This window comes from Myiozetetes cayanensis, unplaced genomic scaffold (assembly GCF_022539395.1).
Source record: "Myiozetetes cayanensis isolate MyiCay16 unplaced genomic scaffold, myiCay2020 scf20-37, whole genome shotgun sequence".
NCBI lineage: Eukaryota > Metazoa > Chordata > Aves > Passeriformes > Tyrannidae > Myiozetetes > Myiozetetes cayanensis.
The window spans coordinates 3,284,073-3,309,438 of NW_026087412.1; the positions used below are offsets into that span (position 1 = coordinate 3,284,073).

The following is a 25,366-nucleotide window of genomic DNA, read 5'->3' on the forward strand; positions in this document are numbered from 1 at the left end:
TGCCGGGTCCCGGTTCAATCCCGGGGCTGCCCGTTTAGGGATGAAGGCGGTGTCAAACCGCACTGTTAACTCCCAGGCATTATTGACCAGGAGCCTTGTGCGCCCCTGAATGTCCTCGCTAATGTGCTGTTTTACCCGTGGTTGGTTTTTCTGAATGGTGGATGTTTCTCTCGCAGCCCGTGATGGGGAAGCCCTGCTGAAAAAAAAAAAAAAAAAAAAAAAGTGTGTTTCTTTTCCCTTGGTAGGAAACCTGGTATTACCCTTCTCTTGCAGTAGTTTGTGCTTTCATAGGTGACCAGTAGTAGGTAAAGAAATATTTTTGATAGGATTCGGTCTTTTTTCCTCAAGCTGATGAGATCTTTCTAGGTACATTTCATTATTTTGGAGTAAAATGGCATTTTTGGATGAGTGAGTTGGGGAAAAGGGCGTTTTCTTAAGACCTTTTCATATGTATACGTTTTTGTCCACCTTAAAAATCAGCCTATTTCCTCTAATAATTGGACTAAAACAAAATGCATAAGTTCTTATCAATTTAAAGTTTCCTTATCTTGTTTACTTCACAGAATAGCAAACTAAATTTGCATGTATTCAAATCCGTGTTTCTAATTAATCTCCCTGATGTGTCCAGAACACTGTATTAAAAGCTCTCCTTTGTTATTTTTCTCCTGAAAATAAAGGTTAAACTCCCACTTGAAGGCGGCTGCCTTCTTATTTATGTTGAAAAATTAATTTCTTTACTTTGGCAACTCCTCACATCATCCTGAACTTTCTTTCCCATGGCCCTGACCTTTCTTCCTCACACGCGGATGTGGTTCTGTGTTGCATCCCTGGAGCCAACCGGACATCACAGCAGAAAATTCAGTCCCTGTGGTCGGTGTTTTTACATCCTTGAGTACACGGGGTGTGTGACCCACGAAGTTTGTTGGAAAGGAAACATCTTTTGAAAGGCATGTGCTCCCTTTTCCTGGAGAGCAAAAGGAAAAAAAAAAACCCAAAAAAAACTCCCAAACAACCCCCACCAAAACTCCAAACTGAAAATGAACTGAGTGTATGGACTGTGCTGGTGCTTTAACATAATTTTTTCACTGCACAAGGGTTTAGAAGAACGAGGAACTTCAGTTTGATTCAGACTTAAAGTGATTGATGCACTTGCAGGGGAATCCTTGTTCCTCGTCCTTGCAGCTGATGTGTTTTGGTTCTTTTCCCGTGTGCAGACATTGGTGTAAGCATGGGGGAACTTGGCTTTAAACTCTGGATTAAAATGCAGAGGAGTCATATCCTACCAGTGTAAGTCTAACGAGCAGACACCTCGTTGTTGAAAGGGGTTTCTTTACCATTAATGGGAAGAGAATCTGTTGATTTTGAGTTCAGAATGGAGTGTGTGAGTGTGAGCTGAAGGTCTGATGTCAGCATCTGAAAGAGAAACTGGGTGAATTTTCTGGGCTGTAGAAAGCTGTTTCCTTCAGAGCTATATATTCCTAGGAATTCCAGGCAGTGTCCCTCGTACTCTTCCTCAGAACCATCTGCAGGCGGGTAACAGGCTGAGCACCGCAGTGGGCACGTCTGTATCTCGTGTGTCTGTAAACACCCAACTGAACAGATCAGAGGGAGCAGAAATGGCTTGGTGGGAAAAAAAACCCAATGCCTGAAACGTTGTGGCTTTTGGGATTAGCAGAGAACTCCCGTGCATCTGATTTTTCACCTCCCAGCCGTTCCTTACAGGCAGTGTTTTTACGCTGTGATCTGTTGATGCGCTGAACCCACCCCTGAGATTGTTTCTAACCAGGGTGAAAATACAGACGAGTGCTGAAATAAGGTGGGATGAGGTTAAAAGGCAGGAGAGAAGTTAGGGAGCTCGGAGGTGCCAGGGAGGGGTTCAGCTGTTTGGAACATGGTGTGGTCCATCAGCCCAAGGATGTTCTGGACTCAGGAGGGCTTCGGTTTTGAACTCAGGTTTTAATGACTTTATACAACTTGGTAATGGTGTGATGTAACCAAGTTGTGTGATGTAACCAGACTCGGATTTCCATCTCTACCCCTTTTCCCAGAGATTCTGTCACTCATTCAACAACCCAACATCCTGTAAAAAGCACAGGCTGTAGGAATAAGTGAGTGGCTCTTTGCAAGATTGACTTCTGCATATTGGGCAATAATTCACTAAAATATAGTATGTTACATTTACAACTAATAGGCCCTAATAGGAGCACCTATGTTTCTTATTCCTTCTTTCCGAGGTTTTTAAGGAATTGAATGTTAATAGGTATTTTTCAATGTGTGTGTTCCAGCACAATAAAGGAGCACAGCTAGGAGAGGCAGCCGGGCAGCCTGACACCAGCCTGCAACCCCTAGATCTGCTTAGGGTAATGGAATCAGCTCCAATAATTGGGCTGTCACCAGCTCTTAGCAGTGGTCTAGAAGGAGACTTTGTCAGACAAAAGAAACATGTCCATAGGTGCTTTTCTGCGTTGTGTTCTTCAGTTTAAAATTAAATACCTCCTTGCAGTTAAAGGTCTGTCTGCTAACAGGATAAATAACACTTCAGTGTTGGACTTCCAGCCACAGAGTCATTTCTTGTATAATTTTTTTTTTTTATTTGTGCAATCAGAGAAGTAATTGGGCTTGTCTACAAATAATGTTTTGATAAGCTTCAATAGAAATTAGCAAAGCAGCCATCAAATGGGATTTATAAAAAGTTGCTTGGGAAAATATGTTGTAAGTAGTCTGCAATTCAAGGCATTTCCTTCGCAGGATGCTTATCAAGTCTGCATGTGCTACTTCCAAATTGAACTAGAACGTAGATGAGAGCTATTTTTGATAGAAAGGGGAAAAAAAAAAAAAGAAAATAAAGCCCAGTTGGAAAGTAGTAACAGGTTTTTTTTTTCTCGTTGCCTTAGGATGTAAATCCTACAAGTGCGCAGGGAGAAAACAGACTTTGAAACAGCCGAAGAAAACAGATTTATCTGTGATGTCTGAGGTGATGGTGGTAGTGTAAACGTGATTGAAATAGTCATTGCAGGAGTGGTGAGCAAATCGAGGAGAAGCCTTTGGATGAGCTGCCTTCTCTTTGCTAGTCCATGTGCCAAGGAAAGGCAGAACGTCCTGCTTGTTTCTGGGATGTTCCCTCCCCAGGGAGGCTGCATCAGGAGGAGCAGCTGCCAGTTTTCAGGGTTGTTGTGCTCCCAGATGCCAACGTGCAGCTCTTCTTTTGCGTCCTGGTTGTGGCTGCCAGCCTCCTCTGGGCTGCTGGAGTTAAAAATGATGCAAGGCAGAGGGGAAAAATGATCAAGCAAATATTTGGGGGGGGAATTTCTTCTAGATCAATCAGTTTTCTAGGCTTTTGGTGTTTCACAGATGAGCAGTGAAGCCTGGCACGTGGAAGCTGTCTAGAGAGGATAAACTTAGGGACAAGCCTAATCTTCTTTCCAGAGCAAAAAATTACCAGGCTGAAAAGGGATCTCACCTGTCATCCTCCTCTGGACTAATTTTTGGCTCTTCATCTGATTCCAGTCAAATTTGATAAAGGCAGGGATGTTCAGCATACCAGGGCTCCAAGGCTCATGGGGATGAGTAGCTTGGTGGAGCAAATCCAGGGGAGGCAAGGAAGGGTGCCAGGTCCTGGTGCCAGCCCTGTGGACAGGAGATGTGGAAGGAACAGCGTAGGAGAGGAGCTCTGAGGTAGGAAGGGGAGGGACATACATGAATTGAGTCCCCCACACCTGTAGGTAAAACCCAAGATTCGTGGATTGCACAACCGCAGTGAGAGTGTTCCGGTTTTCTGTCGGTTTATTTTGTTAGCTCCAGAATATTTAACAGCACTGAGGCAAACATCCAGATGACTTTATCAGGCACCTGTAATAACACTCCCTGTATGTTTGTTTTGACTTGAGGGTTTTGTTTTGCCTCTCAACCCGGTTGAAATTGTGTGTTAATTCCTTACACAAAGCCTCAGCTGTGCCCTGCGAGCACGTCGCTTCCAGCATCAGCCACTGCATCAACCTCCTACTGGCATTTTTTAATTAAAAGAACAGCACTATCACTTCAAATTAGTGCCACATAGCTTACTGGAGTAAGGAGTGAAATGGTGTTTAAAGGTTTTTCTGTCATGACAATTTTTTATTAAAATTCGCTCTCTTTAGGTTTTATCTAGAGTTTGTCATCCAGTGCTTGGACAATATCTGATCCTGAGGTGTGCTCTTAGTGATAGCAATGCAAACAAAAGGCTGACTTTTAATATCTTGACTATTTTATAAACAAGAATCACCTTCTTAATAAAAACAAAACAACAGACAAACATTATATTATTTTATGCTTCCCACAAAGCAGCATCAGCCTGTTTTTCAAGTGCATTCTCTGTGTGGAGAAGGTAGTGAAGAAGCAGATATTTCTGGGAGCTTCTGTGCCATGAACTGTGAAGAGCTGGTTTTTGTAATCCTGTTCAGTGAAATTGTTAGGCCTCCGTTATACTAAATTACTGTGAGAGCAAGGAATATATCCAGGGGGAGGGAGCCCTGGTGAGAATTCTCCTCATACAGCATTTCATTTTATCTGCAATATTAGCACTGCTAACCAGCCATGCGAAATGCAGTGTATTGAATCTATTTAATCAATTTAAAGTGGAAAGCAAACGTCTCAGGCTCCGACAGAACCGGCTGTCCTCGTGTATTGGGTTTTTTAGATATTAAATTTGGGGCTTTGGATGTGTTAATATAGTAATTGATAAAGAACTTTTGGTTTAAGAGAATTCCCTTCGTATTTTTTGCTGCAGCCAAGCGGTCAGTCACTTGCATAAAATCCTGTGCCTGACTGTGAAACACAGACATTAAGGCTGTGTAGGAAGAGACATCCTGTATTTTCCTTCAGGCTCCAGTTTATTTGTGTAATACCTTTGATCGAGGCGTCTCGGAGCCGTAGTGGGGTTAGAATTTATTGATGTGATGGACACTGACATTTTGTACAAGGAAAACAGCAAACAGGTGCCTGTTGCAGGCAAAGTGATGAATGTCTAATGTTGAGAAAATTGCACTACAGCGTTTTCACCAAGATCCCAGTCTTTGGGACTGTGGATTCACTTGGGATTGGAAAGGGAGTTTCCATTAGTGAGTAGCTTACAAGTTGTTAATAAAAATTGCCCAGGGGAAGAAGGTCCACGTACATTGTTGTTAAGCCACTGTTGAGAGACTGACTTTGCAGTGAAAATGTTTATTCTTTAAAAAAGAAAGATCTGTGCTAGAATGCTACAGGCATGCTCTACTTATCTGTTTTCATTCTAAACTCTATTTTTATTTTGCTCTCTGCAGCCAGTCTGTAACTAAAACATTCCTAGCATCTTTTGGCTGGAGATTCAGTCAAGGACGTTTTCATCCTGCTTTCAAGAAGATGATTCCAGCCTTTCTTGAAGCTTCTCCAAAGGAAATTTCCTTCTTTGGTGGATATGGCGACAGTGAGGGGAATCACTGCTTATGGTCCAAAGGCTTAGTGACATCCCCTTGCTGTTGTCATGTCCTGCCAGGCTTTGTCTGAAAACAAATGGAAGTATTTTAGCATAGCCTGTTGGCATGGGAGAAGAGCTGGAGTCACCCTGGATCTGTGATGTTAGTTCTGCTTGAGCTCACTCACCTTGTGAGGTGCCTGTGAGCAGAATAATGTGGATAAATGTGTAGTGGGCACAAAGGACAGGGGCTGTGTCCGTAGGGACAGACCCTCCTCCCCGCCTTCCAACCCCATCCAAGGGGATTTGCCATCGTGGACTGGATTTTTCTCCTCAGCCATAGATTGGCCCTGACCAGTGTGTTTGTTTTGTTGTTCAGCCCTGGTGACTGTCAGTAGCACCGGGCTGAATAAACAGAGACTATTGATCAAATTTGAAGTCATTAACTTGGCAGTTTAAATAGATGCTGGCCTATATGATTAGAACAAGGGAGTAACACAAAGGCTGATACAGCTTTATCGGGAATAAAAGCCTTCTTTTCATGGAATCTTGTTTGGTGCCATTCAGCTCTCAGTTTGGTGCCTCCCTTGGGTCACGCAAGAATGAGGCATTTTGCTTGAAATACCTCAAGTGAAGAGGATGGCTTTGCTTGTGTAAGAGAGCGACAACACGGGTGGAATATGGATCTGCTTGAACTTTGATACGAGTTGCAAACCGTGTTTGGAAGAAGGGGGTGCTGCCCTGAGGTTATTGGTTAACCACATCCAGCTAGGACATGTCCTGGGGGGAATCCTGCTCCAGGCTGGCACGGTGTTACTCCCAGCTTCAAAGCAGCAGCAGTTCTGGATTGTCCATCTCGCTGCTGCAGGGAGGAACGCTCAGCTGTTAAATCCGGGTGTTTACACCCAAACACAACTGGTGATTAATGACTTCTGAAGGAAGAGGTTTCCTTTTGGTGGCTGCCGTGGTGCCACGTGCCTGTCAGCCCTCTCCATCGCCGTGGATGGAGCGTGGCCGGGACACACGTGGCACATCCCGCTGTGCGAGCTCCACGCTGCTCCGGGATCCGCTCCAGAGCTCGGGCAGCGCCGTGTGAACGGCCCGGCACGGAGCAGGGATGATCCCAGTGCCGGGGCCGCTCCTGAGTCACGGTGCTGCCCGTCCCTCGAGAGCCGGCACATCCAGCACCGGCACGCGCACGGCTTGACCCACATTCCCCCCGGCACAGCGGCCGTCACGTGCACCCCAGTGCCAGGAAATCAGATGGGAACGGATGTCACTTGGTTCACCCGGCGCTTGCACGGCCCCAGCCAAAGTGCTTGTAGGGATTTACCACTTGGGTGACTAATAGGTGATTAGGTGGATTGGAGGGAGCTTGTCTACGTGCTCCTTGTAGACAGGGCTTACCCGATAACAACGGCAGCACCAAAAGAGTCTCTTATGCGTCATTCTCTTATTGTCGCTTTTAAATGGCACTGGTTATTAAATCGGGCTTTTCTCCTCTACATAAAAGCTTTCATACTAATTCCTCGGAAAGTTGGTTGTGTAGGGATGTTTTTCCTGCAACAGATGGACGAACATCCTATAGAAGGAAACAGTGATTCTCTACTGGTGGTAACAAAAGAACAAAAGGCGGCGAATGAATGATAAAAATGTGGCTTCCCAAAGCTGTTGATATCTCTGTAATTGCAGTCTCTTTTTTGGAACAAGCCTCATTTCTGTCCCATCCTCCTTCCCCTCTGCCACAGCTCCCTTATTCCCACACATCCACTCGCAGCCCCCTCCGTCCCCGGTGCCACCTCTGTCCCCTCCCGCTCCCCCCGGGAATCCAGCAGGGCTGGCACAGGGCCCAGGCTGACACAGCCCAGACGAGCTGATTCCCTGGCCCTGATTCCCTGGCCGCTGTCCAGGTGGCTGCTCACCTTGTGCCCTCGGTGCCCTTCACCCACACGGGCGTGTTTGGGGCTCCCTCTGTTCTTTTCATCTGTAAACAAGGAGGGTTTGAGCCGAGTTCTCTGAACAAACGGAAGAGAAAAAGAGAGAGTAAAGGCAGCGGAGAGAGCGATTTGCAGCCTCTTGGGCGGATGTTGAAAGGGATTATAACAGGCTGAATAATCGCAAGACAAACTGCTGGAGATTGAAAAAATTTCCAGGAATTAAAAACAATCTTGTAAAGCGGCTGATGTACCTTATTCAAGAAGAGAAGTGACGCCAAGAATTTAATTTGGGCAAACACAGTTTTGCTTCCTTCTTCCCAATTTTAAACTTCTCACCTCTGTTTTAGAGTTTGTATAGGAAATTAAAGTCATTTTTCCCTTTGTAGCTCAGCACTTAATCAGCCTGAATTATTTTTTTTTTAAATTTTATCTGGGTGGTCAAGGTGTAATTTTTCCCAGTTTTTTTACACGTGCCTCTGGAATAGTCTGGAACCTGTTAGATATAATTTGAATGTGGAATGGCAATGAAGACAAAAATAGGTGCGTGCAAGCGCTGGTAACAAGGAAACCATCAAGAAGAGAAGTGAGCGGAATGTTTAATTCCATCTAGTGTGGGCAGTTTTCCCCCTAAGACATTAAAAGCGTTTATACCTCAGTTCTAAGATCCAAGTTAGGATCAAAACTTCATTTATTTATTATGGGCTATTAGGCTCTGCCATTTCTTTCCACCACCAGCTCCCTCTTGATGATCCATGTGTTTGTTATCCTCAGGTTGATAACGACAGCCTGGGGAGCTCTGGGAAGAAAGAAGTACTTCTGAATGAATTGCAGCTGGTTCAGTTTCTGGCTGGCCACTCACTAAGTAGCCTAGAACAAAATGAACTCACGGCTCTAGGCTTTTGTGTTCTCTTAACTCTTCACTGAGTATGGACTTTCACTGCCCCGAGTTTTAAATCCGAGCCTGCTCTGGGTCACTTCGGAAGGAACTGCCCCATCTCATCTGTTTGTTCTCGTCCTCACCACAGAGCAAACAGCAGGTTTGAGAACAAGGCAGGCAACAGCTGTAAGAGCATGAAAAAGTTTCTCTGGCAGCAAGGCCCCCATGGCTTTGAGAAGCTTTACATGACAAGACTTGAGGCTTTTCATGTTTCTCTCCGAGCGTACCAAAAAGCGCTCGGCATCCCTTGGTTAAAATCCCAGCCTGCAGAACAGCGAGGTGTGCTGGAAATCAGGGAGACTTTCTGAGGCATTTGCTAAACCTGAGGTGTGTGGTGTTACAGCAGCAATACGGTGCTGATGCCTTGCCTGAAAGAAGGAATGCTTTTCATTTACCTGCAGAAAAATTTGGGGTGTTGACTGTGCCTCTTGAAAAGTCGTCCAGTACCTGCTGGAATTTGCTCTGGTAGCAGTTGCTGAAGGTAGTAGTGCTAGAAGAGGTGCTAGGTAAGTGTTATTCTTACGCAGTAGATTTCTAGCAACTGCTTGTTAGAAGATTGGGGGTTATACTGAAGCAGCTTAAGCCCCGTGCACTGCTTTTCCCTGGGCTTTTTTCCTTTTATATACCTAATAGTGTATAGGCCAAATTCCTTTTTATATGGGATTTCTTGCTCTGCAGATTCTGCACTCAAGTGCTTCAGCATGAATGAAGAAATGTGAATAACGTGACTGTGGTGGCCAGCAGTGATTTATACTTCTAATCACTACTTCTCAAAACTTCTCTGCCAGAATCTGTTGTTCCGTATTTTCAGTGCTTTTCAAATGGGAATTTTCCCCCCCCTCTTCATTTTGCTGGCAGTTAGTTAATCTCAGGATCAGCAGCATCCTGGGTCACCTAAGCAATTCCGTTGCCAGCTTCCTGTTCTTGGTTCTCAAGGCAGTTTTGGTTTAACACCAGGCAGCCCAGAGCCAAACCTGAATATTGAGCATTAAGGCAACGTTCCATGTGGATTGTTTAACTGCAACTCTTCTGCTGATACATTTAAGCCCTCATGGGATGAACTAATAGTTTACATAGTTTACAACTTACACATAACACCATTCATTTTTGGAATAACAGTGTTCTTACTTCTGAACAACCTTCTTAGTGCTTGATGAAAACCAGACATTAACTTTGTACTGTTTATTAAAATACCCCCTTTGGAAACTTTTGTTCCTGTAAAGTTGATTTTGTACCTTGCTTAATTGCTGTAAGGTATCAAAGAAGCCAAATACTGGTTTTGTCTGGAAAAACAAATCTCAGTTTTAAATTGAGATTGAGAATGTGTTAAATTGCCTTTTTTTTTTTTTTCTCCTTTAAAATAGTGTTTAACATTCAAATTGCCTTGTTGAAATACTGACACTACCTGTACGTGAAGGGATGTAAATACCAGCCACTCTTTGGAGATACAAAACATATGTTTTAGGTTTTAAAATGAAAAATCTGCTTCGTTTTAGCTTGGAAGTTGTAGACATTTTGCTGCTCGACAGAAATTCGATGTTTCTATTGAACTATTGCTTGGCTGTCTCTGGTCAAACTTTGCCAAGATTTTCAGTACCAAAGTTTCTGCTTTCACAGGTTTCACGTGTTTGCAGCAGCAGATCAGACTCCTTTCTGCTTTCTGCATAACAAGCAGCTATTTTGAGGCAAGACAAGTATATAAATATGAACAGAGCTGGAGATAATAACGGCTTAGAAAGTACAGAAGTTGTGTGTGGTGTTCCTGACTTTTCAGAACTGGTTTGCTCCATGGACAGGACCCCAGGGCTGGAGCTGCTTTCCTTGGTGTGAGTGCTTGGGCTTGCTGCTAATTGCCGGTGCCTGAGCACCCGCAAATGTGTTGCTTCTGGTTTTGGTCTCTTGTTCTGCACTTTCTCTCCGTTATAAAGCAGCAGAGAGCAGTTGTGCAGGTTTCCCTCACGGAATTATTAAATAAATGGCTTGTAAAAGCTCTAAGTCCATTAATTGGAGGGTGTTTGGGAGAGGGAAGCTGCTGTTGGTACAGGAACATACTTGTAACTTGAGTCTCACAAATTGGTTTTAAAACACAGAGCTGTAGTAGTGGCCTGGGTACCCTCACAGAGAATATCTGGGGAAGAAGGGGAATCTAAATTTCTATGTTTTATAGCGAGCATAATATTTATTGGAGAAGCTTTTTATGCACTGCACTGAATTAGTAAGCAAATGATCAGCTGCATGGGAGAGTCCTTCCAGGCTTCTTTTTTGGTAATGAAAATAAGGCAGCCAAGACTTTACACATTTAGCTTGGGAAAGTGGAGATCAGAGGCACGTTAAATGAAATGCTCCCTGAAATGCTGACTGAGCACAGGGGCTCGCTCTGTCCACTCCAGGAGTGTCAACTAATCCTTAATTTCTGCTCAGGTAATACCTGGAGTGCTCAGGTTTTCTTTTCTGTATTTGATTGTTGATTCACTGTGGTCCATCTCACGTTTTCCAGAGAAACAGATCCATACACCTGAAGATTTGGACAGTATTTCTAGAAAGGACCTTTTTGTTACTGGGACTCTGGGAGTAGGGCTGGTTTTGAGCTCAATCCCTGCTCTGCCTGGAACTTGTTGTGAGCAACCCTGGGATGAGTTCATGGTCCTGTGAGGTGCTGACATTTCGGAGGGGTGTGGAAAAGATGCTTTGAAAACTCCCAAGTGTTACAAGCACAAAATATTGGCGATCTTAGTAAAACTCGGTTTGGAATCCGAGCTATGAGTGCATGTGGGTGGAGGAACGTGGTTTTCATGCTTTAGGAATTTTTTTCCAGATGCTTTCGCAGTGCTTGGGTAACTATAAAAGCAAAGTATTGAGACTTCAGCATGGACTCATTCCTCAGTTTTAATGCAGTTTAAGAAAATCGAGCCACGTTCCTGGTGTGTTTTTAACTTGATGATGGTGATGATGCCGCAGAGCGCACGTTGGTGTCTGATCCGAAGTGTGAGCACAGGAATGTGCAAGCCTTGCAGAGAAGCCTGTCCTGATAGACACCACTTGCTTGGAAATATGAATTATTCAATGCAAGTGCACGTGGTGGGAGATGCAAGAGATTGAATAAGGGAAGAATTCCAGAGCTGTGTTGATCCCAGGAACTACAACTTGCGCAGGGAAGAGTAAATATAAAAGGCCATTTTGTATTCCCAGTAGGAATTTTGTCATTGAAATTGTTTTTGTTTAGTTCTCAGCTAAGAGGTTGTATTTGCCCTGAGAACAGGATATTATTCTGTGTGGTTTTAACGGAATTGTTGAGTTCTTTACAGATATTTCTGTATCTCACTGGTGTGTACACAAGCTGATGCTGTAGCTGAAGCCTGAGCGTATCCTTTGTTTTCAGGGAGTTGGGAGACCATTTGTGGACTCTTTGACAAAGCAAAAACTTGACTGAATTTGGGAAATCTCTCCTTCCAACACCATTATCCCGCTTGGCTGTGGTTCTGACAGATGTACTGTGGGGTTGGAGGACTGAGCAGCCACTGTAGGGCCAATAATTAGCTAAAGGTGGTGAAACAGCAGTTTATGGAAGGTTTGCCCTAAAAAATCAACATTAAAAAAAAAAAAAGCCCTTGGGAGTACAATTTCAGTGAGAAATAGAAATTTGATGCAGCTGGAATTTGCCCTGTGGTACAAGGGACAGATAAATCCCATGGGCAGGTCTGTAAGACTCAGGCGCTCGGGGATATTTGGAGTTTATGCCTATCTAGGAAACAGGGAACTGTGGAGCAGATGACAAGGTTCTGGGCCTGGATTACAGGAGGGTGTAGCAAAGTCATAAGGAAACGGATGCAATAGCTGGGATTTAATGAAAGATTTAATCTGAGAGGTAACCTTTATCTCAGGCATTTGTTATGGGTGAGCAGAGGGAGAAGAAGAGAAAGAAGAGTTGGTATGAGGGATAATTGATTAGCTCATTTCCACCTCTGATTTGTGCACCTTTCTCTGATTCTGTACATCAGTATTAATTCAGCTTCCTGTTGATCTCCCTCTTTTATCCCTGCAAAGTTCTTCAGCTGATTCTGTAACTCTATAAAGTGTTTCTCCAAGTTTTACATTCTTAAACTTGCTATACTTGTGTTGTGTTGCAGTCTCAGTTAACTGGGAATTTCATGAGCTGTTCTTCCAATAGTCCCGTGCTGGATTTTTCAATGATTTATGTTCCTGAGAGCTAAATCAGCCCTTGGTGGCGTGGACATGAAGACTTATGGTTGGTCAGTGCCCAGGAGAATTTTTCAGTTTGAGTAATTCCTAGGAATCCTGGAGATGAAACCCTCTTGTGTTTTGTCAACTTGGTTTTGTTTGCACTGCGAGAGCTGCCTCTCATTCGTGACTAGTTTCTGCTTAGGTAGGATGGAATTTTGATTCCTGGCTAAGTAGATACTTTAATGACATGTTAATGGACTAATAAAAATGGCTTTTCTGGGTGTGTGGTTTTTTGAAGATCTCTTCAAAGTTGTCTGGTGTTTGCAACTGGCTGCGGAAAGCCAAGTTCCAACCCACGAGGAGACCGTGCCTTGAAAAGAGGCTTTGATTTTTACTGCAGCCTACACAAAAGGGCCACAAAAAGGCTTCATGTATCAACTCCAGCAACTCTTTGAGAGCTGAGGGGTTTGTAACGAAGCGCTGCTTTAATCTGGTAGTCAAGGTCTGGTTTAACACGAGTTCAGGGCGAGCCTTCCAATGTCAGGGCATGAATGCGGGGCCTGACGTCAGAGGGGGTCTTGGAGGTTTTTCTGCTGGGCTCACGTCTCAGGTTGCAAATCTCGTTGGCACCGTGATGCTGAGATCATTAGTGAAGGCCACTCAGGGTACATGGCAGGATGAAATTAGCTCCATCCAGCTCATTGGTTTATTTGGCTGGGGGTTTGTTTATCTCTGTGCTCGCAGGCGCTGCAGCGGGTCGGGGTTCGGTCACTGAGAAGTTAAAACCGTCTGTGGATTCCTGCATTTCAGTCTCCAGCAGGCAAAGAGAAAGACCAAAAGTATTCCTAAAGCAAACAAAAAAAAAAAAGGGACTAGAATAGAAAGCTTGGCCTTTGCGGTGACAATTTAAACTGCAGTTGGTGAATAAAGCGGTGCATTTCAGTTCAGGGAGGTGGGAGCTGTAAAGAAGCTGCATTTTTTACACACTTGCTGCCTTCAGCCATCATTCCCATAAACCCCCACTTTTTTGTGCCCTGCCACACATAAATGCTTGTCACCCTCAGGAAGAGCAGACACGTAAAACCTCCACGTTTCTGGTGCCAGGGTTGCCTGGCAGTAGAACTGAACCCAGCCGTTCATCTGCAGAGAGGTCTCGTCTGAGGTTGTGTGCAGGGACTGAAGGATAAGCAGAGCCTCTCCTAAAGGCGGTTCAGAAGGGGTGGCTCGTGGTATTCAGAGTATTTTCCACAAAATACACGGAATTGCTTGGATGAGACATGATTTCACAGAATAGATTCAGCGAAGATTTTAATTGTTGGCCCATGAGCTTTGGGGCATTGGAGCAGCTTGTGGTGAATAGCTGATGTTTGGTTTTTTCTTCTTTTTTTGGAGGCTTTTTTTCCCCACTTCAGGCACATTATTTTTGCCATGCAGCCTTCCAAAAACTGTTTTTCAGAACGGTGGGATCTTTGCTGTGAGCTGGTGTCCTGCTGTTGGACAGTGGAGCTGAAGCAACTCTACCTCCAGGACAGGCTACCAACTTCACAAGTCAAAAGCTGGGCAGACTCTGAGATGTTTCCTTGACTTGGATGCATAAAATTTGACTTGCTTCGTGGCCTTTTTCATTTTCACGAGTATGCAGTAACTTTAGTTTCATTTTATGTCAAGATCTTTTATTGCTTTCTCTTCCAAAGCCTCATTGTTCTTCTATCTTAACCCACCAACCTGTGATGCTTGTAATGATTATGCTGCATATCTCTGTGATTGAAGATGGTCTACACAGAAGGAAATACTAAGTGAAGTCCTCTCTGTGTCATCAGCCTGCTGGCCTGTGTTTATCTTCTGTCAGAAAGTAAAACCATTGTATCCTGGAATCTGGCTGCCTGTTTGTGCAAGCATAAATTATTAACCAGGAATATCCAGGGGAAGGCCAGAGGTGGCTGAAAGGTGCATTTGCCAGGATCTTTCGCTATAACCTTCCCCCCCACACCTTTCCTGAGGGAGATATGGACATAGTGCTGGTTTGTCTTGTCTCCACAATTAACCCAGGTACTAAATTGAAGGCCGGGGTAGCTCAGATCATATCCACATGTAAAGGTCCTTCATTTGACTAAGGAGGCTCGTCCCTTTAACTTGCAAAGTGGGCATGAATGCAGGCCCAGGTGCAGATTTGCCTGCTGTTTTGCATTGGTACGGGCTGGGACCTATGGAGTATTTTCATCTCTTACCTTATTTATTTTACTTTTCCTCCCCCAGGTCTCAAAACACAACTGCCTCGTTTGTACACTGGGCAGCTGGAAGTGGTTGTAGCATCTTAGCAGAGTGCTCTGGGATGGGAGCTGCACTTGGTGATGCTTATGGGTCCCTTCCAGACTGAGGTGTTCTGTGTTGTGTGTGAATAAATGCAGTGCTGATGCAGAGTCAGTGATGTGAGGACTCTCTCACAGACCAACATCCATCCCTTGAGCGCTGACAACTCAGGAGGAGAACTTGCACACCAAGGCTTTGATTTTCTAGGCTGGGTCTGTCCTCACCCAGACTGTGCCTCCTTCCTCAAGTGCTGCTCCTGCTGCAGGGATGGTGAAGCAGCAGCTTTCTGATGCAATTCTCAGCTGGCTTGTTCAGACCGTGGTGCCACTCTGGGCTCTCCTCACTACACCCGTCCTGCTCCTGCGGCACCTCCTGAACCACAGCAGATGATTCACTTCTGTTTGGAAGCAGGGTGGACAACCAGGGGCTGGCAGAGGAACCTCTCAGCTCGCTCAAGTTACGTCCCCAGGGTGGATACTGACTTTGTCTAAGGCTCGTCCTTCCTTCACCTCCTGCCAAATATGCTTTCACACTAATACTTCACCCAGCTGGCTAATTTGGCCTTTGAAATTATCTCAGTAATGTCAGGTGCTTTAAAAAAACATTCCCATCCCTTTATAAATATTCTAATCTAGATGTACAGACATTGTTTCGGTGGTGTTGGGGATCTGCTGTATTGAAAGGAGGAGTTGTGCAGTTCTGTGCAGCAATCCAGAGAGGAGCATAAACAAATCCTGTGTCAGGCTCAAACAAGTCGGTTGACTTTGAGGAGGCAAAATGTAAATGCCCAAGTCAGGGGAATTAGTGCCTTTTGTAATATTGCAACAAATGCAGGGAGGTCCTTCCTGCTGACAAGCCTGAAACTTTCCTTGTTTGAAAGAAAGAAAAAGCAAAAGAAAAAGCACTTTGGGAAACGGGCAAAGACGGGGTTTGGGCAAGGCCTGGGCAAAGGGCACCTGGTTTCCAGTTAAGGATCCATCCCATTCTCCTAAACCACCTCTGAACCAGGGATAAAATTAATAACTTTTGAAGCCCTTGTAGCTAAACTTACCCGAGTTCATGGATTTCAGGCTCCAAGTAGCAGCCGACAGGTCCCTCCTCTTGGAGAGGACGAGTTTAAGAGGCAAATCTGGCACATTCCCATCTTTGCAGAGCAGGGAGGGGCTGTCTGCTCCACTGCTGGCATGGTTTCGCATCCAAGTCTCCCTCTGCTGACCCTTGTCACCTGTTTCTTTACCGGAATTTAGAAATCTCTGCCTTTTAAGTGATAGAGCTCTCGAAAATATTTTTTGCTCGAGTGGGTTTAATATGCAAATAGTGGAACAGAGCCAATGGTCCATCTCAGGCAGGCTGATCCTGGAGATTGCTCCATAAAGGTTTATTTCAGCCATTAGCTGCTGTGCCAATATTTTTCTTACAAGAAAGGGTAATGATTTTTTGCAACCGAAAATTGAGGGTTTCGCAGGCTGCGAGTGGAAAATTGGCAGCTGAGCTCATCTGCTGCAGACTGAAAGGCTGTGGCAGAGGGAAAAGAGTTAAATGAAAAGCATAATTCTTCAATAAGAGCTTTAGAAATTCATGTTGCTGTTTAGCTCTAGATAGCACACCTGAAAGATAGAATAAAGGTAATAATTATATAGACAGACCATGTGCACAGAGTTACAGTTGTCAGACTCCTCCAGCTCAATAAATTATTCTTAAAATTGGGCATGGCGAATTGAAAGGAGTTATTGGGTTTTAAAAATCTCTCACAGGAACTTTAAAATTCCTTTTGGCTGGTGGTAGCACACAAAAGTTCTGACTTTACCTGTACTTAGTCCCTAGGTTTGGGGTATTTTTCCCTCTGAAGGGCTCACAACAGGAAGAGGAAGTTAAAGGTTGCTCTGTCGTGCTTCCACGGAGCAGTGGATGGTGGTTCTGTAATCCTGTTTTGTTTCCCGTTGAATTGCCAGAGTCCTGCAGATTTTTCTTTTTTGGTCAGTTGTTTAAACACCAAAAAAACCAACCAAAAAAAAACACCACCAAAAAAAAACCACAAGAGAAGCTTTCTCTGATTATACAGTTTGCCAGTGTAAGAAATAAGTAATTTTTAATCCATTCTAAAAATAGTTTCCTGTGTGGCTGCTTTAATTATTGCTAAGACGGAGGATTTGTGTATTTTTTTTCCCATGAGCTCCTGGGTTAAATAGTGGATTTCTTTGGTCTGTTTGCTTGACACGTGAGGTGAGGGCAGTTTTTATTCTGCTGGCTGTGTTGGGTAGGGAGTACTGAGAGGTGGAATTCTAGTAGAAGTATATTTAAAAAAATAAATAATTAAAGTATTTGTTCCTTTACACCTTCCTTCTCCACAGTGTAGAATTACAGTGAGGCTGAGGGTAAATCAGGAACAAGGGAAGATGCAGATGAGAGGGAGGAATAGCCTATACAGGAGGAACTGAGTATCTTCTGAGCCTTCATTCTCATCCTGAAAGATCTCTTTTCCCCACTGGAGGAAAGAGTAATTAGGGTTTTTATGGTTACCTTCCTCCCTTGGATCCCAGTTTGAGATAAGTTAAAGCTCTAATATTTTCCTCTTTGGCTCTGGAGTTGTTTTTAATGGATGCCAAACAGCTCGGGTTGCTGAGATCGTACTGAGCAGCCCTTATGGAAAAGCAAAATTAGCCTTGTAGCTGGTGATAGACCTGGTAGAAATGGAGATTGATGTGAGTTTCCTGAGCTAATTCTTCCTTAAACCACCGTGCTGGTGAGTAGAATTGGAGAGAGGGAATCAGTGTCTCATTTGCGGCTCTTTGGAAGGAAAACTTCTTGATGCAGGGGTTTTTGTGTTTCTTTTTTTTTTGCCAGGATGTTTATTTTTCTCCTGAGTGAGGTCCTGTCATACTGACCCCCAGACCTTGCTGTGTTTACAGATTGCTTTTGCTGTTGCAGGATTCCTCCCATGTCTTGTTTCACCGTGTGTCCTGTCCCTTTGGCGTGCAAGGAGCAGGAGGTTGCACTGCATTTGATGGGACTTAGCAGAGAGAGGTCTCTTCCAGCAATGCCAGGACGTGGGAATTCAATTTCCTTAGCTCAGAAACCGTGTAATCCTTGTTCTAAACTGGGTGGATTCTGAAACAACAACAAAAATCTGGTTTAGCATTTGTGTAAGCATAAAGTATAGAAAATTAGGAGGTTTTAATGCAAAGGGACATTCATTAAATCTTCTGTGTGTTGTAACAATAGAACTGCAGCAGCAAAGGAATTTTTATGTAAATCCACGTTCCAATCACAGATAAAGAAAACAATGCTCACATTTAATATTTAGGTGGGTTTTATGAATTATGATCAGGTATTATTTGAACTGATGTGATTACCAGAAAGCTTTGTTTTACGGTCTTAACATTTCTTTATCTGCTGTTTTGTTTTGCAGTATTATGTGCCAAGAATCTTGCAAAGAAAGATTTCTTCAGTAAGTATGTCCTAATTGTGTAACTTTCTGCTCTGGCTTAATCAGATTTGTTTGTCGATGGTGCATGGCTGTGGTGTGTCATTTGCTCTGTGGTTCCCTTCTTACAGGAGCACCGCACTACTACCTGAGTGCATCTTACTCTGAGTTGTAGGTTGTGTAGAATTTAGGGGTGAAAAGGCTGAGGGCTCCCAAATTCTGATGATGCCACAGTCAGCCTGCTGCTCACAGCTCTGCATTGGGGGTACCAAGAGCATCCATCCCGAAGACAGGGTTAACTCAAATAGTTTTAGGGTAATGGCAGCTTCCCTTTCTTGGAGGGGGGAGCAGAAGCTCATGCTGGCATTGTCTGGGAAGAACCAGAACAAAGGGCTGTGTTTAATAGCACCTTTTCCCTTCCACAGGACTTCCTGACCCATTTGCAAAAATAGTTGTGGATGGGTCGGGTCAGTGCCATTCCACTGACACTGTGAAGAACACGTTGGACCCCAAATGGAACCAGCATTACGATCTGTGAGTTGGTTGTAAGGTCATAAGTGAACAATATTCCAGAGATTTCTCGGGAGCGCAAGGGTTGGCACTGCACATTTATTTCACATTAGCCAGAGTTGTTCACATGTCATAGAATCCCAGAGCGGTTTGTGTTGGAAGGGACCTTAAAGCTCATCCCATTCCATCCCCTGCCATGGGCAGGGACACGTTCTGCTATCCCAAATTGCTCCACGCCCCACCCAACCTGGCCTTGGACACTTCCAGGGATGGGGCAGCCACAGCTTCTCTGGGCAACCTGTGCCAGGGCCTGCCCACCCTCACAGGGGAGAATTTATTCTTAATATCCCATCTAACCCTGCCTTTTCAGAGTACTGATTTGTTTCAGCAAGAAATCACCTGTTAGTAAAGGATTGGTACTTTGCTTTTTGTTGTTTGAATTCAGAAATATTTGTGTGTCAGGTACAGCACAAGTGCTTGGAGTGAGCTCTGCTGGAGCGGTGCCATCCAGCTTTTTACAAGAGACTGTCCTTGTTGTAATGATTTATTTCCTTCAGATTATTAGAACCATAAATTCCAAAGTTTTGTCTGTTAATTGACTTGTTGTTTAGTTTTTAATGAGGCTGGCTGTAGTTAAATTCATGCTGCAGCAATATCAATTTCCCATGCTGTGTGAAATCGTTGTGCAGTAATTCATTAATAACAGCATTTGGGGCGTAAGCACTTGTGTATTTATAATAAAGAGCCGTGACTGATGTACCAAAATGTGTCAGAATTTGTACCAATTACAGCGTCGATTCTGTGGAGTAAAAAGAGCTTGTTATTTCTAAAATTACTCTTTTAATATGTGTTTTTCTAGATACGTTGGGAAAACGGATTCCATAACCATCAGTGTATGGAACCATAAAAAAATCCATAAGAAACAGGGAGCTGGCTTCCTGGGGTGTGTCCGACTCCTCTCCAATGCCATCAGCAGGCTAAAAGATACTGGATGTAAGAGCAATTCCTACCTGGGGTGATCAAGAACCCTCCGTGCCCTGTCTCTGAGTAGGGAATAGTGTCCCCACCCCCCCCTTGCCAGGGCTGATCTCTCCCATTCTCCTTTGCAGACCAGCGTTTGGATCTATGCAAACTCAACCCCACGGACACCGATGCTGTCCGAGGCCAAATAGTGGGTAAGGATGGTCTCAGCCACGCTCCACCCCCTTGGGAAATCCCCAAAGGTTGTGTTAAAAAAGCAAACCTCTGTCGTCGCTTCTGTGCCTTTTCCGTGGTGCTTCTTGTGATTTCAATGGGATTAAATTGCATAACCTGGGAATTTTCGTTGTACTCCTATGCAGGAGTTTGTTGCCTCTCAGTTGATGGTGGGAAACAGTGTTAAAAAAAGGGAATGAGTCTGACAAGGCTTCAGCAGCAGCTCTGGGAGGGTAAATGCCACTGTGAAACTCATACCTTTGGCCGAGGTGACAGGCAGAGGGAACCTTAGGTGGAAAAAAGGATCTGGAGGAGCTAAGAGAAATTTTATAGATTTCTGGTGTAATACCTTTGACTCCTGTAACCCATTTCCAAATTTCAGCAAGGCAGCGTTAGTTTTACAGCCATTTCCCCCCACGTTTTCTACCCCCACCCAAGCCAAGCTTTTCAGTGATACATAAATGTATTTGGCAAACCCCGAATTCTCACCCTAATGATGACATCTAGTGGTGAACAGTTTTTTTCCAGCTTCCCTTTCTGGATCCTCATGAAACCCAGATGTAGAACTTGACATGTTTGATATTTATAGAAATAAACTCGAGTTTTGAGGGGATGAGCTTCTGGTTCCTCTTCTCCTTTTTAAAAAAATCAATAATGCTTTAAGATTAGAGAAGGAGTTCTGGTAAGTGATGTGCTCTCCTATGTAGGAGGGAGCTTTCCTTAATATTTTCCCCTGTATAAATGTGGATTGTGTAGCTTTTTGTTGTTTTTAAGATGCAGTTGTTTTTTTATTAACCTGAGTTTGTGTTTTTTTAATTTCAGTCAGTTTACAGACACGGGACAGAATAGGCACAGGAGGTTCTGTAGTAGACTGCAGAGGGCTTTTGGAGAATGAAGGGTAAGGATTGTTTACTTTACACTTAATTAGAAAAATGGTTTATATGTGGAGAGACTATAATTAACATTAGAAATATTAAATATCAGTGTGCCTGGGAATATGAATCCACTATCTGCCAACAACTATGCAGAAAGTGAGGTTATAGCTGGATAATTACTTGAAGAAAATAAGCTTAACTGGGTGGGATTTATGTTTTTTTGTTACCAGTGCTTGTGGCACTTCCCTGAGAAATTTGGGGATTAAAACATTAAGAAAGGGACATAAATTGGGCTAAAAGCCACAGTGCTTGAAGCAATGGGGAGGGAGGGAACAGCTATTTCTGCATTCACTTCTCTCGTGATGGAAACTCTCGAAGTTTCCCCATTTTCAGAACGGTCTATGAAGACTCCGGGCCGGGGAGGCCGCTGAGCTGCTTCCTGGAGGAGCCGGCGCCCTACACGGACACGACGGGAGCGGCCGGAGGAGGCGGCTGCCGCTTTGGGGAGTCCCCCAGCCAGGAGCAGCGGCTGCAGGCGCAGCGGCTCCGCACCCCCGACCTCCGAGCGCACGCCCAGACCCCCCAGAACCGGCCCCACGGGCACCAATCGCCAGAGCTGCCCGAGGGCTACGGTACGAGCGTCCCACAGCTGGGCTGAGCCTTGGGAAAGGGGCTGAGCGGTGCAGATGGGAGTCTGGGCTTGGCTGATGGTCGGGGTACACCGAGGGGTTGGGGGTGAATTAAACGCGAGGTTGTGGTGTGGATTCACTGCTAATCTTGGCTGTGTATCCGGGGAGAGGGAATGTAAAGGGCTCTTCAAACCAGAGCGGTAACGCGCTATTTTTTTTTCTTCCCCCTCCGTGTGTTGTGTGGGTTTAGAGCCCACGTTTGAGGAGAGATCAGGAAAAATATAAAAGCAACAAAGCAGGCAGTAGTAGAGGAGATTAGGGAGGATGGGATTAAGGAGAATCTAAATCTCGGAAAAGAGCCCAGCAAATCTAGGAGTAAAGAAATCTGGTTTGGGGGTTTGGGTTGTCTCAAAATCTAAAAATAAAAATACCGACTGAAACATGTTGGTGAGTTTCAAAAGAATCTTGAAATGTGTAGCCAGAGCAAATTTTAGAAGGACAAACCAGTCCATTCTGCCAGAGATCGGGGGGGATGGCTCCAGTGCTTTCTCCTAGATCTGACAAACAAAATATTTTAATGGCTTGAAACTGTTTATTCATTTGTTATTTAGAATAATCTTTCTTCCTTTTTTTTTTTTTTTAATAGAGCAAAGAACAACGGTACAGGGACAGGTTTATTTTTTGCACACACAGACTGGAGTTAGCACATGGCATGACCCAAGGATACCAAGGTATGTATTTATAGTTAAAAAGTCAGGGGTTTTTGGGAGGGAGGTGTGACAGGATGCTGGATCTTTAAGAGCAAAGATCTATGAAATGGCCTGTCTGACTTTAAAGGGGGACCTCCCAGCAGAAGAATAATTTTGGATCTTCCTAATTCCGTTTTCACCAAACATTAAGGATTACTGTTTTTGAAAGAAAGAATTATTTACTTGTGAATTATGTAAAACAAAAGGGGGAGAATATGTAGCCCTTCAGGAATTTCTGTTTGAAAAATTCTTCCTAAAATGTCGATGTGACTGTGGTTTTTGGTGAAGCTGCAAATCTCTGAATCTTACTTACTTTTGTGTATGAAAACACTTTTGACTGCAAATTGAAGAAAAAACTGACTACTTCCTTAAAATAATTATCTCTTGAGTATTGAACTTGCAGCTCTTGCTTTATTATTGCTCAGTTATGTGTAACTGAAGCAGAGATTGTTATATTTAAACTTGAAATGGAGTTGAGGGTTTTTTGATGCTTTAGGCCAGTGATTTGCAGCAAGAAAATTGAATCCTTCACATGATTAATTTAGCAAAGCCTCTTTAAACCTTAACCTGCAGTTAATCCAGGTCTTTGTAAGCAAGGTCTGGTGCTCTTCCTGGAGGAGCTCTGGATCTGGGCTGTTTCAGGGACCACCTGCACACCAGACTCAAGAGTGAAACATGAAGTTTGTAACTCTCAGCTGCTGCACTGCCTGTATAATGCAGGAGTGTGATACAGGATATTAGAGAAATGATATAAAGTAGTGCAGGCAGAAGTGTTGATAAAAGCACAGTGTATGGAAGGAAATGAAAAATAAAGCTGAGAGAGAGAGGCAGAAAATAGCTGATGTTAGATTAGCTTGGTATTGTTGGAAGAAGAAATGCCAGTGCTTGTTCATTTGTGTCACTCGTGTCAGGCTTGTGTGCCCAAAGCCTTGTCTCTTCCTCAAGTGATGCTGATCAGCCTAATGAGAGGTTCTGCTGCTTCTCTGCCCCAGTCCCAGAGCCAGGGTTCCAGGACCAGCCACATAAGTGGACACAGCAGTGTCTTGTGAGTCACAGCTCACACTTATTTTAGTTAAAGGTGACTCCTTCTACAGCTTTTGTGGTGCAAAAACCCAGCCTTGGCATCCAGCAGAGACGTGGGTTAAACCTTGCTGCAGTCAGATCTCTGCAGCACTTTCAGATGCACAGCTGATCCCAGCAAATGGTTCCAACCATAATCTTCTTTAAGGAGCCCAACAAGGCCTCGTCTGTCTGCCTGTGTGTCCCCTTGGCTCATACTCCCTGTGACACCGAGGAACCTCTGGTGTGCAGAGCATTCCTGCCTTTCTAGAGCCTCTCAGTTGATTCATTTATGCAGAAGTTGCAGGTTTAGATTTAGGTAAGGAAATACATTAAGTGGTGCCTTCAATCCTGAATCCATGCCAGCTGTCTGGAGAATGCTTTACTTAACAATAGTGTTGGTGCCTAAAAATAATCCTCGGGTTTCCTTCCTCCCTTTTCTTGCCACTACTTGTGTTTTCCTCTCTTAGGGGGCTGGAGCCTTAATTTTCAATTTCTTAGGTGTAAATACATCCTACATAACTGAGTTCAAACACTACCTGAAGCGATACCTGAAATTTATTTAGAGTGAAAGGGGTGAATGTGTTGGTAAAGCCTTACTCTAAATGATTTGTGAGTCCAATAGTTAGGATTCAGGGCTCTTCTTACGTCTAATTTAACAGGGGAGGTTTATTTTTTTAAGTGACCTTAGTATTTGGCTGCCTTATCCTCTAAGGGGTATTTGGAGACTTTGGTTGGTGCAGAGGCCTTGGTTTAATTGTTACTGGTTTTCTGCACATGGATCTCATTAGTGTTAATGGGAATTTTTCTGTGAAACTTTTGCTATGGAAAAAAAAAAAGTCTTTTTACAGCCTCCCTTTACAGCCCTCAGAATCCCTGTCAGCACCTAAATATGTTCTGTCCTTCCCAAGACTTCCATGGCCTCAGTCCCTGAGCACTGAATTCACTCCTCTTGCCCTCTCTGTGTAAAGTGGTTTCATCTTAACTTCAGATGTGCATTAACATGTTGTTTCTTTTCTCTGTAGAGACCTTAACAGTGTGAATTGTGATGAACTGGGACCTCTGCCCCCAGGCTGGGAAGTCAGAAGTACAGTTTCAGGAAGAATATATTTTGTAGATCACAACAACAGAACCACACAGTTCACAGATCCACGACTACATCACATCATGAAGTAAGGGTCTTGCCTGATAAGTAACTCATGTCAAGTGTGGATTCTTAAACCTTGAATTTTTGTCCAGTTTTAGCTACAGTTGGAGAGTCATGTGGGGCTGAAAACCTGAATGATAATGATGCTGCTGAACAGATGCAACCAGTGCTGTACTCAGGGTCTGAGCACTGGTCCTCAGTTTTTTGCAGAGGCTCTGCAGAAAGGTTTTTACTCTGCTCAGAGTACAGTCCTCAGGTTTAAGGGAGGCCTTGCTTACTTTGGCACAACACTAACCTCTTCAAGCTGGTTTGACAAAATTTCCCCAAGCAGTGCTGGAGCAAATGCACAGCCCTGGAATTGCTGGGGTGTGGGGTCGAGGGTCTGCCAGGGCTTCCCCATCACTGCCTGTCTGGATGAGCAGTTCTAGCTGGACCTGGCCTGGCTCTGTGTTCCCTGGAGCTCCAGACAGCAGGAATATAAAGCCAGCTGGAGTGTGGTCAACTGGTGCTGTGTGCACAGCCAGTGGGGGTTTAGCAGGATTTAGGAAGATCAAGCTCTGCATCGTGCAAAGGCAGCTGAACTGTTGTGGAACTGACCCTGCAGGCAGCCTGGCAGTGCTGCTTGTGCCCAAGATCAGACTTTGCCTGGATCTGAGTTGCCTGTGCTTGAAGCCAGCTGGGGAAATCTCTGTATCCGAAAAATAATCGCTTCCCAACCCAAATAAAGCACTGATGGATGAGGATAGTTGAATGTATGAAGCTGCAGCTATTTGGGACGAGCACAGCTTTCTCTTTTGACACCCATAGATGCAGTATTTTTACTGTGTTGGAATCCCCAGCCTCATTTTGCATGGAGCTGGAATAAAATTAGCTGCAGTTGTTAGACAGTTCCATTTATAAAGCTGTTGTTTGTTCCATTAGAGATCTCTTTTCGTGTTACACCCTTGAAAGTTGTCTCCATATGGGAGAATGCCACACAAATTTA

At 44.2% G+C, this 25,366-nt stretch overlaps 1 protein-coding gene across 4 annotated transcripts in view; it reads left to right on the forward strand.

The window, feature by feature from the left end:
- Positions 1 to 25,366, forward strand: part of SMURF1 (SMAD specific E3 ubiquitin protein ligase 1) — a 44,891-nt gene that overhangs the window by 7,576 nt on the left and 11,949 nt on the right. For 2 of the 4 annotated variants that reach the window (XM_050317547.1, XM_050317548.1), the window contains exons 2-9: positions 18,204 to 18,242; positions 18,644 to 18,752; positions 19,588 to 19,721; positions 19,838 to 19,903; positions 20,745 to 20,820; positions 21,176 to 21,429; positions 22,073 to 22,157; positions 24,260 to 24,406. In XM_050317547.1, coding sequence (XP_050173504.1) covers positions 18,204 to 18,242; positions 18,644 to 18,752; positions 19,588 to 19,721; positions 19,838 to 19,903; positions 20,745 to 20,820; positions 21,176 to 21,429; positions 22,073 to 22,157; positions 24,260 to 24,406 — 910 coding nt within the window. The remainder of the gene's footprint in view (positions 1 to 18,203; positions 18,243 to 18,643; positions 18,753 to 19,587; positions 19,722 to 19,837; positions 19,904 to 20,744; positions 20,821 to 21,175; positions 21,430 to 22,072; positions 22,158 to 24,259; positions 24,407 to 25,366) is intronic. The other 2 variants (XM_050317549.1, XM_050317550.1) reach the window with 1 other exon arrangement.